Source organism: Muscardinus avellanarius (assembly GCF_963383645.1).
Source record: "Muscardinus avellanarius genome assembly, chromosome: 16".
NCBI lineage: Eukaryota > Metazoa > Chordata > Mammalia > Rodentia > Gliridae > Muscardinus > Muscardinus avellanarius.
The window spans coordinates 26,427,391-26,442,411 of NC_137802.1; the positions used below are offsets into that span (position 1 = coordinate 26,427,391).

The window sequence follows — 15,021 nt, forward strand, 5'->3', positions numbered from 1 at the left end:
CGGGCCGAGGAGGTAGTTGTCTACTTTGAAGGACACTGGCTGCGGAATTTGTGGCTACAGCAAGATTGAAATTATGGCAGGTCCAGAAAATGATGCCCAATTCCAGTTCACTGGCATTAAAAAACATTTCAACTCTTATACTCTCACAAGAAGAACGAACTGTGTACTGGCCACACATGGAGGCATTGCTTTGCTTGTCTTATACTTTAAGTTGCGGTTTAAAAAAACTCCAGCTGTGAAAGCAACATAAATGATTCCAAAGCGTCTGAACATATCTGTTAAGTTCCCATGCCTGGAGAAGCTAACATCAACTCATCATGTAATATTCAATTTGTACAATAAATTATGAACCTGGAAAAACAAAACAAAACGAAAAACCAATTTCCATACTAAATGAAGATGCAGCCAGGTAATGTATGCAAGGTTAATCTGTGTTAATGGTAGGTACAGTCCACACTATACAAATCTATCTGGAATAGTGTTCAAAGACTATGAACATCTGCTTAAGGAGACTATTTCCAGCACTGGTTAAAAAGCATCTAAAGATAAAACTTTAAAGTCTGGGTAAAGTATATCCATCTAGCCTTTGAGCAGAAATGATCCTCTAATTTTCACCCTAGCAGTTTTCTCTTCAAAGTTAAGACATTCTGATACCAACACTAGCCAGGGCTACCACTAATTTTTTTTTTTTTTCAGTACTAGGGATGGAACCCAGGGGCTTTCCACCTCCAAGCTATATTCCCAGCCCTATTTTTTTTTCTTTATTTTGAAACAGGCTCTCACTAAGTTGCAAAGGGCCTCACTAAGTAGTAGCTGAGGCTAGCCTCGAACCGTGATCCTCCTGTTTCAGCCTTCCAAATGCTGGGATTACAAGTGTGCACCAACATGCCAGGCTTACCACTAATTTTTATTGTGGTTCTCCCTTAAGGCCATCAGGTAACTCAGAAATAAATAAAACATCAAGCCCTAAGATTCATTACTGTTAAGAGGCTAATTCAGGTAAAGATATGTGAGAAAGGGAGAACACTTGCCTAGAATGTGTGAGGCTCTGGGTCAATTACTAGTAACACACACACACATGTGCGCGCGCACACACACCCCACACAGTGTAAGAAATAACTCTTAAACATGCCAACCTCGTAGACAAGGGAAAACAGATCCAAGTGCCAAATAACCCCTTACGAGACTCAGCTTAAGGTTTGACAAATTCCCAGTTTGTCCTATGGACCTCAACATCAAGAACCACAAGTTGAGAGGCTGAGACTGGAGGATCGCGGTTCGCGGACAGCCTCAGCTACTTAGTGAGACCCGGTTTCAAAATAAAAAAAGAATAAAAAATACGGCAGGGGGTGTAGCTCGGAAGTCGAATGCCCTTGGGTTCCATCCCCAGACACCCCCCCCCAAAAAAAAGAACCACAAGTTGAAAATTTAATAGGTCATTTTGTATCAAAAGGTCAATTATGAAGTACCTAGAATTTTTCAATTAAAAGAATATATTCTCTAGGTTCTGGTATGACCCAGAGAGTGTTGACCATTTTTTTTTTTTTGTACTGTGGGGTTTTATCTCCCCCCCAAACTGGTTTTATTTGATGTACCCACATCTTAAGTTTATCAACAAAGAAAAAATATCTGCCGGGCGTGGTGTCGCATGCTTGTAATCCCTGCGCTTGGGAGGCTGAGACAGGAGAATCACACAGGTTTGAAGCCAACCCCAGCTACTTAGTGAGGCTCTCAGCAACTTAGTGAGACCCTTTTTCTCAATAAAGTATAAAAATAGATCTGGGAGTATAGCCTGGAGGTAGAAAAGCCCCTGGGTTCCACCTCCAGTACCACAAAACAAAACAAAAAGCAAAGAAAAAAATCAAGAAAAAAACCATGGAATTTAAAGTTTTTCCTTCCCCCACCTTTTGTTTGAGAAAACAATTTACCATTTTTTTTTAAAAAATAATGTATTTACAATTTTTATTCAATTGGAAGCTTTGGTGTTTTTTTTTAACAATTCTAGATTTTGAAATTTCTAAGAGAAAAAGGACTAGCTTGCAAGAATGTTCAAAGGAGCACACAGTGACTTGCTGCAGTAAGTTATGCATTTGAGCTGTTCTGGGTAGAGGTCAGGAACTTCTCATGAAGTCCTGCTCTCTCAGCTTCTGTTTAGCAACTCTGACACAGAGGACTGACTAGCATGCAACTATCAGTGATAGCTGGAACTCCTCTGCAGATGAAAACGAGGCACTGGTATCCAAACTGGCCCTCACCACACTGCATTACTCGCTATCTTTACTGGGTAAGATTTACCTCTTCAGGTCAGTAAAAAGGAAATTTATTTTGCTACTTCTAAGGATTTATTTACCATGAGGTACTGACAAATTAGCTTAATGTTCTTGATGCTGGCCAATAAATAGAATGCAGTGGATCTTGTTAGTTCCTTCTACAATATAGAACCTTCTTCTAGATTAAAATTGCTACGCTCTTCTCTGAGTGTTGGACCCTCATATTACATTATAGTTCTAATCTAAATACCACAGAAAGATGTAACTATCAGGAGGCATACATCTTTCTTTACTAGTCTGGACTGGTCTTAGACAAGAATACATTTATCTAACTGCTATTTATTTGTTTAGTTTTTGTTCTTAGTGAGACTCTGTTTCAAAAAAAAGATATAAAAATAAAGTTGCTGAGGCTAGCCTTGAACCTGTGATCCTCCTGTCTCAGCCTCCCAAGTACTGGGTTACAGGCATTTGCCACCACGCCTGGCTCTCAAGGCCTTTCAGTCCTGTGAATATACATGGCTAGAGTCACATTAGAATTAGAGAAAGAACTGCAAGAGGAGACAAGACCTTAATCAAATGGTTGGCTGGCAACTGAGGACTGTGAAACTCAGTCTGTCATTTGGTACCCTCAATCAGATTATTTAAAAGCCCAGGAAAACTAGTTGCCAGCTGTCCTGTTCAAGTCTTATCTGTCTGTTTCAGTTTGCTGTCCCTAGGAAAAGTATTCCTTAAGAATATCATTAAGCTGTTTTGTCCAAAAGAGATTAGGAAAGTGCTTATAAGAAGTGCTGCTTAAATCAAGAGAGCAGAGATAAAAACCATGTTGTCTTTCTCAGCAGCAGTGATTTTGCTGGTCACAATAATGATTACTACAAGTCTGTCAATCTCTCTTCATATTTCTTTTCTAAAAACGTTCACATCTAATTTTATTAGTAGCATGAATATAATAGCAACACCTTCACATTCCTGATTAAAATAAGGGGTGGGGAGAATTGTGGCCTGTATTTGGAAACAACTTTTTTTTTTTTGGTACTGGGGATTGAACCCAGGAGCAGTCTACCTTTGTGCTTTACCCCCAGACCTTTTTTTTTTTTTTTTTTAATTTCGAAACAGGGTATCACTAAATTGCTGACAGCCTAAGTTGCTGAGGCTAGCTTCAAGCCGGTGATCCTTCTGTCTCAGCCTCCCAAGGACTGGGATTACAAGCATGCACCATCATGCCTGGCTGGAGATGACATCTTGATCTACATGAACTTAGGTCAAAGCTCTGCCCTTAATAATGCTGCTTCCTATATGTATAAAAAACTACAAGACACAAAGTCAGGAATCATTTATTAGCAAAAATGCTATAAAATGTATACTTTTTTTCCTTTTTAGATTGTGTGTGTGTGTGTGTGTGTGTGTGTGTGTGTGTGTGTGTGTGTTCCTAGGGATTGGACCCATGGGAATTCTACCGCCTAGCTACATCCCCAGCCCAATTTTTTATTCTTTATTTTGAAACAGGGTCTCACTAAGTTGTGGAGGGGCTCACGAAGTAGCTGAGGCTGGCCGCGAATCTAGATCCTCTGTCTCAGCCTCCCAAGTACTGGATTACAAGTGTGTACCACATGCCTGGCTTCCCCTTCTAGTTTTGGGAATAATCATTATTTTATTCAGCTTGGTAAATTTTGAACACTTTCTTATTTAGAGCTCATAGATACATATATACATACATATATCTGTAAGCAATACTGCTGCTTAAAAATTCTCAATACACTGTTCTTTTGGAATAGAAATTCTGCTCATACGAATAGTTACCATATACAGTGTTCAAGTACAGAGCTCCCCCTTTTACCTGTTTATGAGGACCCCTGAGTATGTGTGCCTTAGCGCCTTCACAAGCCGTCCTCATTGCTTCCAGTGATGGTGTGCCCAAGAGGTCTGTGATCAAATCCAACTACAAGGAAACATGAAATACGGTGGAGAGTAAGACTATGGAAACAACCTTTATATAAGAGTCTTAGATTTGTGGAATATGAGGAAAATTTGAGGAAAAAAACCTTAAAGCAAGTACTAAGTTAGCTGACAAGAGCCCCCTCTTTCACTTTCTGGTCTATTAAAACAGATATTTATTAGAAATCCACATGACAAAAATATAAAAAAATGTTTTGGTAAGCATGCCATTCTAAAGCTAGAGCCATTTTGGAGTTTGCATCTACATGGCCTTTTGGTCTTGATACTAAAGCATTTATGATCCTTATAAAAAATTGAACTGTTCTCTGTGTGTGTGTGTGTGTGTGTGTGTGTGTGTGTGTGTGTGTGGTACTGGGGATTGAATCCAGGGGTGTTCTACTTTTGACCTACACCTCCAGCTCTATTTTTTGTTTGGAAACAGGGTCTCACTAAGTTGCTGGGCTGGTCTTGAACCTGTGATCCTCCTGTCTCAGCCTCCCAATGCCCGCCTGAACTGTCCTTCTGGTGGTGACTAATTACTGTTGTTTCAAATAGTTGATTAATGGATTCTATGCTTCAAATGGATTCAAGCTCATTAAAGAGCTAATCTACAAATCAGACATGTGTGACTTAATACTCAAGACATTTATATCTGAAATGAAAGCTAATCTCCTAATGTTTGGGCCAGCACATACCCTTTACATGCTAGTCATGCCAGAAATCTCTTACACTGGTAGAAAACTATGCTACTTAGAAAACTATGATACTGCATAAAAACATTTAGCTAACTGGGCACAATAAAAGAAACTAATAAATTGGTCTTCTTTCAAACAAACTTTTTTTGTGTGTGTGTGGTACTAGGGGTGGAACTCAGAGGCTTTCTACCTCCGGGCTATACTCCCAGACCTTTTTTATATTTTATTTGGAAACAGGGTCTCACTAAGTTGCTGAGAGCCTAAGTAGCTGAGGCTGGCTTTGAACCTGTGCGATCCTCCTGTCTCAGCCTCCCAAGCGCGGGGATTACAAGCGTGCGCCACCACGCCCAGCATCAAACAAACTTTTATAGATAACAAATTCCCTAATTTTCTGAAGTGCTACATGGTTTTCTAATTTCATAAACTAATTAACTATAAAATTTCATTCAGAGTTCTCCAGGATGGGAAATTCTTATCCAGAGAACAATAGTTTTTTCTGCACTTATCTAAACCGTGGGGAGCTATCAGATCACTGCCATCTAGGATAATGGTGATATCTGAGAAGCTTGCCTTCCACAGAAGTAAAGATCGCCACACAAAGCTTTCTGGGAAAAGTGTGGAGGTGACACTTTTGGGTCTCTAACAACCACTCTCAAGGCAGAAGGAAATGACTGGGTTATGGAATCACTTAGAAAGTTGTCTAAAATGGGTCGGATCCATGGATGGGAAACATTTTTATGAAAATTACTGGTAGTTCAATATTTAGGGTACTTCTTTCTCAAAGATATAGAGAAGATGCAACAAAAATAACTATTTCCATATACAAGTTAGGCTCGCTCTTTATTTTACATCTTGATTTTCACCCCAAACACACTGCCGATATTTAAATAGATATGAATTCTCCACTAGTTGCTATGTTAGACTGGCAGGTGTAAGTCTTATTATTTCTCTAGAAAATGAGATATCTGAATCCCATTTCAGTTGCTTCACTTTTTTTCCCTTTCTGGTACTGGGGACTAAACTCAAGGGCATTCTGCCTCTGAGCTACACCCCAAACCCAGACATATGAAACAGGATCTCACTAAGTTGCCCAAGCTGGCCTTGAACCTGTGATCTTCCTCCTTCCCTCTCTCGGTACTAGGGACTGGATGCAGGAACATCCTAGCTCATGTGTGTATATGTGTGTTTTACAGAGGATGGAACCCAGAGGCATTCTACTCTAAGTTATACCCCCAGCCTAATTTTATTTATTTGGAAACTGGGTCTCACTAAGTTGCCAAGTCTGGTTATTTATTTATTTTGCTGTACTGGGGATTAAACCCAGGAGCATTCTACCTCCGAGGTAAACCCCTAGCCCCATTTTTTATTCTTTATTTGGAAACAGGGTCTCACTGTGTTGCAAAGGACTTCACTAAGTATCAGCTGAGGCTGTCTCCTAGAACCGTGATCCTCTGGTCTCACCCTCCCAAATGCTGGGATTACAAGTGTGTTCCATCATGCCCGGACCCAGCCCTATTTTTTTTTTATTCTTTATTTTAAAACAGGATCTCACTAAGTTTCAGAAGGCTTCCCTAAGTTGCTGAGGCTGGTCATGAACTGTGATTCTCCTATCTTAGTCACCCAAGTACTGGGATTACAAGCATGTTCCACCAAGTCCGGCTCCCAGGCTAGTTTTGAACCTGTGATCCTCCTGTCTCAGTCTCCCAAGTACTAGGATTATAGTGTCTGCCACCACGCCCAGCTAGCATTTTACCTCTGAGCTACACCCTGGCCTTTTTTATTTACATATTTTTAAATTTTGTAATAAGGTCTTACAAATTGCTGAAGGTCTCACTAGGTTGCTGAGGCTGAGATGGATACAGAAGGATTCTTAAACCTGTGATCCTCCTGCATCCATCTCCCATATACTGGGATTACAGGTGTGTGCCACCACACCCAGCTTTCACATGTCTTTACATGCTCTTTTATTTTTATTTTTATATTTTTGTGGGTCTGGGGATGGAACCCAGGAGCATTCTACTTCCGAGCTACACCCCCTGCCCTATTTTTTATTCTTTATTTTGAAACAGGGTCTCACTGAGGTCCAAAGAGCCTCACTAAGTAGCTGAGGCTGTCCTTAAACCGTGATCCTCCAGTCTCAGCCTCCAGAATGCTGGGATTACAAGTGTGTGGCACCACCCTGGCTTACATGCTCTTTTTAACATCAACCCAAGATCTTTGTTCATTTTGCAGTATTTGAACAACTCTTTATTATTGTTCTTTATTATAACTATTGTTTTAATTTTTTTTTTTTTTTTTTGGTACTGGGGATTGAATCTAGAGGCATTCTACCTTCGAGCTACACCCCGAGCTCAATTTTATTTTATTTTGTGGCACTGGGGATTGAACCCAGGGGCATTCTACCTCCGAGTTATACTCTCAGCCCTATTTTACATTTTTTATTTTATTTTATTTTATTTTTTTTTTTGGTGGTACTGGGGTTCCTGGAAGCCCTTCTACCTCCGGGCTACACTCCCAGACCTATTTTTGCATTTTTATTTGGAAACAGGGTCTCCTAAGCCAGCGCGCGGGGCTAGCTTCGAACCTACGCGATCCTCCTGTCTCTGCCTCCCAAGCGCGGGGATTACAAGCGTGCGCCACCATGCCCGGCTTACATTTTTTATTTTAAAACAGAACCTCACTAAGTAGTGGAGGCTGGCTGAGAACCTTTGATCCTCCTGTCTTAGCCTCTCAAATACTGGGATTACGAGTGAGTCCCACCATGCCCAGCCCGATTTTATTTCTTCTTTGGAAACAGGGTCTTGTTAGATTGATGCAGTGTCACTACTTACTTGAGGTTGTCCTTGTACCTGCAAACCCACACACCAACTCCCCAAATTAAACTTAAAAGAGGATCAGAAAGGTTAAGTAACTTGCCCAAGAGGTAACTGACAGTAAATGTTAGAGCTGGACTTTGAACACAGCAATCTGATTCCACAGCCTAGGGCTATTGCTGTTATACCATTTTCATGAAAATAATATTGTTAAAACTTGTGAATAAAAAATACTTAAGATAATGCCAGGATTGGTGGTGCATGCTTATAATCCCAGTACCTGGGAAGCTGAGACAGGAGGATTGCAGATTCAAGGACAGCCTCAGTAAGCAGTGAGACTCTTATTACCTAGACAGACTCTGTTTCAAAATAAAAAAATAAAATAGGGCTAGTGATATAGCTCAGAGGTAGAATGCCTCCGGTATAGGCCAAGAAAATATGCATATTAGTAGGTCAGCATATAGACAAAGTAATGCTTGCTTTTCCTTCCTTCCTTCCTTCCTTCCTTCCTTCCTTCCTTCCTTCCTTCCTTCCTTCCGTTAAATCCAGGGCCTCACTCATGCTAAGAATATACTCTACTATGAAGCTATATCCCTAGCCACAAATCAATCCTCCTTCCCTCTCTCCCTTCTCTCCTGATGGGGATTGAACACAGAAGGCATTCTACCTCTGAGCTATACACTCAGCCCTTTAAAACAAACAAAAAAAAATTTTATTTTGAAACAGAGTCTCACTAGGTTGCTGAGGGTCTCACTAAGTTGCAGAGACTGGCCTCAAAACTGCAATTGTCCTGTCTGGACCTTCCAAGCACTGGGATTAAAGGCCTACCTCACCTCGCCAGGTGGATTTTTTTTCTTTTTCATTTTTTGTTATTAGGAATTGAATCCAAGGGTATTCTACCTCTGAGCTACATCCCCAAATCCCCCTTTTTTTGAAAAAGGGTCTTGCCAGGCGTGGTGGCGCACGCTTGTAATCCCCGCGCTTGGGAGGCGGAGACAGGAGGATCGCGCAGGTTCGAAGCCAGCCGCGCTGGCTTAAGAGACCCTGTTTTAAACCGGGCGTGGTGGCGCACGCTTGTAATCCCAGCATTTGGGAAGCTGAGACCGGAGGATCGCGGTTCGCCGACAGCCTCAGCTACTTAGTAAGGCCTTCTGCAATTCAGTGAGACCCTGTTTCAAAAATAAAGCATAAAAAAATGGGGCAGGGGGTGTAGCTCGGAGGTTAAATGCCTCTGGGTTCCATCCCCAAACCCACAAAAAAAAAAAAAAAAAAAAAAAGAGACCCTGTTTCCAAATAAAAAGTACAAAATAGGTCTGGGAGTGTAGCCCGGAGGCAGAAGGGCTTCCAGGAACCCCAGCACCACACACGCACAAAGAGGGTCTTGATTAATTGCTAGAGTGGCTTTACCCTGTGCTCCTTTTGTATCAGCATCCCAGATACCAGGATTACAGGGGTGTGCCACCAACGCCAGTCAGATTTAAAGGAATCACTAAAATCTATATTCTAAGAGCAGAGTGTAAGTACATAATGTCAGCAAATGCATTTTCAAGTCTGAGTTATTCGGCTAAAAAGAACAGAAGCCCTCTAATAACTGAAAAATATACCTGTTCAAATTGTTACCGCAGTCTGCTGTTATATGCAGGCATACATGTACTAAAGTCAACAGTTCCTCTAACAGGCTCAGAAGTTACAAAATGAATATCCTGCAATCTTCAATTTTACAACTTTCTCAATTTTAAGTGAATCTGAATTTGCTAAAAGCAAATTAGACAATACAATGAATAAGCCCAGATGTGTGCAAGATGTTTTCCCCCTCAATTCTGTAACAGAACTGAAAGCTACTAAAACCTTAAAACAAAAGCATACCTGCTGAATGGGACTCTGTGCCTGAAACAGTATTCTTCGTCCTAGTAGTTCTGCAAAGATACATCCAACAGACCAGATGTCAATAGCATTGCTGTAATGACGGCTGCCCATCAGGATCTCTGGAGCCCGATAATACTGAGTAACAACTTCCTGAGTCATATGACGGGATTCATCTAATTCTTCTACTCTGGCCAGTCCAAAATCACAAATCTAAAAAGAAAAGATAATCAAACAGTATCAGTAGATAGATATTTACACCTGGAAGAACAAAAGATAAAACATAAAACCCCTTGATCCTTGAATTTTGTACAGTTTTTAATGACATGAAGTATAATTGTGTCAATATACAAACTGGTCTTTTTTTGTGGTGCTGGGGATTGAGCCCAGGATGTTCTACCTCCAAGCAACACCCCCAGCCCTATTTTTTATTCTTTATTTTGAAACAGGATCTCACTGAGTTGCAAAGGGCGTCACTAAGTAGTAGCTGAGGCTGTCCTCAAACCTTGATCTTCCTGTCTCAGCCTCCCAAATGCTGGGATTATAAGCGTGCACCACTACACCTGTTTTACAATCTGGTCTTTATCAGAAAAAGGAAAGAAGTCTCAAACTTCAATATTTTATATTATAGTGCATCCTAGCCAGGTGTGGTGATGCACACTTGCAATCCCAGTACTTGGGAGTTCAAGACAGGAAGATTACAGGTTCAAAGCCAGCCTTGCCAACTAAGCAAGGCTCTCAGAACCCTAGTGAGATCCTGTTCCCAAATAAAGAAATAAAATCGGGCTGAGAGTGTAGCTTGGAGGCAGAATGCCTCTGGGTTCAACCCTTGGTGCCCCCCAAAAAAGATGCATCTTAAAAATAGTCTCTTCTTGCCGGGCGTGATGGCACACACTTGTAATCCCAGCACTCAGGAGGCTGAGACCAGAGGATGGCGGTTCATGGACAGCCTCTGCAACTCAGTGAGACCTGGTTTCAAAATAAAGAATAAAAAATAGGGCAGGGGGTATAGCTTGGAGGGCGAATGCCCCTGGGTTCCATCCCCAGACCTGCCAAAAAAAAAAAAAAAAAAAAAAAAAGGTCTCTTCTTTAATCTGTTTTCAACTGATAAACAAAAACAAATTAGAATATAAACATGGCTAAAAGCCTATTTGTAGTTTTAATATAGAAACCAAACTATTTTAAAGACAGGCTTATAGGGGAAGGTATGATTAAAAAAAAGGTATATTGTGAAGATTTTCTGAACTGAGACTATATCTACCATCTTTACAGAGATATCTTTGGGTTCAATCCCCAATAATAATAATAATAAAAAAAAAAGTCAGACAGACTGGTTACATTCTATACAGACCTAGAAATAAATCTTTTCTTTCTATTCCTATTAAACTGAAAAGCAGGCTGAGGTCATAAGCTAGTGGTTCATGTATCACAGCAGGGCCAGGGTAGCAATAACTACTTATCTCCAAGTATTTAGCTTTTCTTGACACTGGGGAACCAACACTAGGAAGATGAGATTTGACAGTAATGAACATGCGAGCTCTGTATTTTCACTGATTAACCTTACAAGTCAACAGTAGAAGTGGTGAATTAACACTTTTAGTGTTTTCCAAGTTGAGTTGTCAGAATAAGATTTTACTTGAAAAGAGGTTCTGGCACTTTTATTTTCCTTCCCGGTACATGTGATTGAACCATGGGACATTCTGCCTCTGAGCTAAACATCCAGCCCTATTTTATTTTTTATTTTGAAACAGGGTTTCTCTAAGTTGTTGAAGCTGGCCTTGAACTTACCATCCTCCTCTCTCAGACTTCTCAAGTACTGGGATTACGGGCGTGTTCCACCATGCCCAGCTCTGGCAGATTTTTTTTTTTTTTCCCCCCAGAATTGGGGATTGAACTCAGGGGCATTCTACCTCCAAGCTATACCTCCAGCCCTATATTTTATATTTTGAAACAGGTCTCACTAAGTTGTGGAAGGCCTCACTAAGTAGCTGAGGATGGCCATGAACCTGCAACTTCCTGTTTTAGCCTCCCAAGTACTGGGATTACAAGTATGTGGCATCATGCCCAACTCTGGTAGGTTTTTGTTTTGTTTTGGTGGCACTGGTGATGGAACCCTTCTACTCTGGGCTACACTCCCAGACCTATTTTATATTTTATTTGGAAACAGGGTCTCTTAAGCCAGCAAGGCTGGCATTGAACCTGTGCGATCCTCCTGTCTCCGCCTCCCAAGTGCGGGGATTACAAGTGTGTGCCACCACGCCCGGCATCTGGTAGGTTTTTAAAAGTTTGAAAACCATGAATTTAGTAGCTGGAAATGGTGGCGCACAATTGTAATCCCAGTACTTGGGAGGCTGAGATAGGAGGACTACAGGTTCAAGAACAGCTTCAGAAAAAGAAAACAGGGAGTCTCTTATTAACCTAGAGAGACCCTGTTTCAAAATAAATATAAAAAGTAGGGTGAGAAGCCGGGGATGGTGGTATACACCTGTAACCGTTTCCAAACCCAGCCTTTGGGAGGCCGAGACAGAAGAAATGCGGTTCTTGGGCAGCTTCAGTACTTAGTGAGGCCCATGCAACTCAGTGAGACCCGGTTTAAAAAAAAAGAACAGCCGGGCGTGGCGGCGCACGCTTGTCATCCCCGTGCTTGGGAGGCAGAGACAGGAGGATCGCACAGGTTTGAAGCCAGCCTCGCTGGCTTAAGAGACCCTGTTTCCAAATAAGAAAATATATAAAATAGGTCTGGGAGTGAGGCCCGGAGGTGGCAGGGTTTCCAGGAACTCCAGTACCACCACCACCACCCCAAAAAAAAAAAAAAAAAAAAAAAAAAAAGAATAAAAAATAGGGCTGGGGATGCTCGAAGGTAGAATGGGTTTAATTCCCCAGTGTCATGGGAGGGAGGACAAAAGAAAATAAAACCATGGCTTTAAAGAAAGCAAAATTTACTTCTATTTTTTTGGCATCCTTTTTTGACTTAAATTAACTGTGTCCAATCACATAAAATGAATGCATATGTGCAAATGAGGATGTGTCACAGTATACCGCCAACATTTTTTTAAAACTTAAAGAGCAAGGAAAAAATATTCCAGACAACACAGAAAAATTATATAACAACAAAGTCTGAATTTATCACCTCTTTCCCAAAGGCTAGTGTTGAAATAATACATACTATTTTAAAAACTCTATTATTTGGCCACGGCTTTTTAGGACAACTTTTAAAACAAAACAAAATAAAAAAAATAACCTATTTGCAACTTATTAATTTATTTAATCCTTATTTGTATTTTATTTTTTTGTGGTAATGGGGATTGAACCCTGGACCATTCTACTTCTGAATGAGCAACATCCCTAGCCCTATCTTATTTATTTGGAAATAGGGTCTCCACTAGGTTGATGAGAGTCTCACTGCCTCCTGAGGCTGTCTTCAAACCTGTGATCCTCCTGTCTCAGCCTCTGAAGTACTGGGATTACAGGCATACACCACCACACCCAGCTCTTATTTATATTTTATTTTTTTATTTTTTGGTGGTGCTGGGGATTGAACAAAGGGTCATTCTACCTCTAAGTTACACCCCCAGCCTGATTTTTTATTGTTTATTTTGAAACAGGGTATCACTAAGTTGTGGATGGCCTCACTAAGTAGCTGAGGCTGTCTGTGAACACAGTTCCTCCTGTCTCAGCCTCCCAAGTACTGGGATTACAAGCATGCTGCACCATGCCTGGCTCTTATTTGCATTTTAGAATAAACAAACACATACAACCAACCACTCAACAAAAAAATGTCTTCTATAATTAACAAATCTCTTGTTAAAAACATCAATCTGATTCCAAGTCTTTTTTACCAACTGAAAAACAATCGGAATTCAAGTTAAGAAACTTATAATGATCAAAACACTAAAATAGAACTGAGAACCAGATTTGGTGGTACATGCTTGTAATCCCAATACTTGGGAGGTTGAGAAAGGAGGATTGTGGGTTCTCAGCCAGCCTCAGCTACTTAGTAAGGCTCTCAAAACTTAGCAAGACCCTGTTTCAAAATAAAAAATAAAAGATAGGGCTGGGGGTATAGTTTTTAGGTAGAATGCCCCTGGGTTCAATCCCCAGTACTACAAAAAACAAACAAACAAAAAACCAAATAAAAAAACAAAACAAAACAAAAAACCGAAAATTCCAGCAAAATTACCCAACTTGTGATTAATAGAAAACAAATATATTGAAGATATGAATGGAAGCCAGGCCTGGTAGTACACACAGGTAATCTCAGCTACTTGGGAGGTTGAGGCAGGAGGATCACAAGTTCAAAGCCAACTTGGGCAATTTAGTGAGACAATCTCAAAATAAAATAAAAAAGGGCCAGAATGGTGGTGCATGCTTATAATACTAGTATTTGGGAGGCTGACACAAGAGGATTGTGTTCAAGGATAGCTTCAGCTACTTAGTGAGGCCCTTTGCAGCTTATTGAGATCCCGTTTCAAAATAAAGTATAAAAAATCCGACTGGGGATGCAGTTCGGAGATAGCATGCCCCTGGGTTCCATCCCCAGTACTGAAAAAAAAAAAAAAAAGAAAAGAAAAAAAGGCTTTGGAATGTAGTTTGCTGTAAGAACACCATCGATTCATCCCCAGTATTGTAAAAATAAGCCAATTTATTAAAATAAATTAAAAAAGGGTTGGTCGTGGTGATGCACACTTATAATCCCAGCATTCAGGAGGTGGAGACTGGAGGATTGTGGTTCACAGACTGCCTCAGCTACTTGGTGAGGCCCTTCCCAACTCAGTGAGACCCTGCCTCCCAACAAAAAAAAGATGCTGGGGATGGGGATGTAGCTCAGAGGTATAGGGCCCCTGGGCTCCATCCCTGGTACCACAAAGCAAACAAACAAATAAATAAAAAGGAGACTAACATAAAAAGGTTTTATTATAATTATCTTCAATAAGCTGGGTGTGATGGCTCATGCCTTCATTCCCACTAACTTGGAGGACAAGAGAGGAGGACTTCATGTTTGAGGACAATATCAACAACTTAGTGAGGTCTTAAGATAAAAATAAAAAGGCTGGGTATGTAGCTCAGTCATAGAATTCTCCTAGGTTCAATCTCCAGTACTACAACAACAAAAAAATAATCTTCAATGAATTTATATGTTTGAGAATAGAGAATTAGTGTCTATTGTCTTGCATTCTTTTCTGGCTTTTTTTTTTTTAAATCATGTGTGCTGCTGAAGCACTTTCTCTGGCTTCTCTGGAGCAGAGTGAAATTTCAATTGGTTCTGAAGTGTGTCATGTATTCATAATAACATTTTCCTTGATTTACCCACTCATTTAGTCAGAGGTTGTAATACCATAATAGACAATTTGCAAAATAAGACTACAAGCAGTAAAAGGCACCAGGTATTACAGGTTCTATACAAAATCCTCTGTGAAGTCTTCCAACCAAAAAATCCAAATAAGAGGC

General features: G+C 40.5%; 2 protein-coding genes across 2 annotated transcripts in view; one reads left to right on the forward strand and one right to left on the reverse strand.

Moving 5' to 3' along the window:
* Window positions 1-15,021, reverse strand: part of NLK (nemo like kinase) — a gene marked incomplete at both ends in the record, with an annotated part of 173,364 nt that overhangs the window by 18,292 nt on the left and 140,051 nt on the right. Inside the window, 2 exons of the mRNA XM_080712385.1 lie at window positions 4,105-4,206; window positions 9,577-9,786. Of these exons, the coding sequence (XP_080568511.1) occupies window positions 4,105-4,206; window positions 9,577-9,786 (312 nt within the window). The remainder of the gene's footprint in view (window positions 1-4,104; window positions 4,207-9,576; window positions 9,787-15,021) is intronic.
* Window positions 74-250, forward strand: LOC308275374 (ATP synthase membrane subunit K, mitochondrial-like; the record flags this gene model as incomplete). Its single annotated transcript, XM_080713598.1, has 1 exon — window positions 74-250. One exon carries the CDS (start codon window positions 74-76, stop codon window positions 248-250), a length of 177 nt encoding a protein of 58 aa, XP_080569724.1.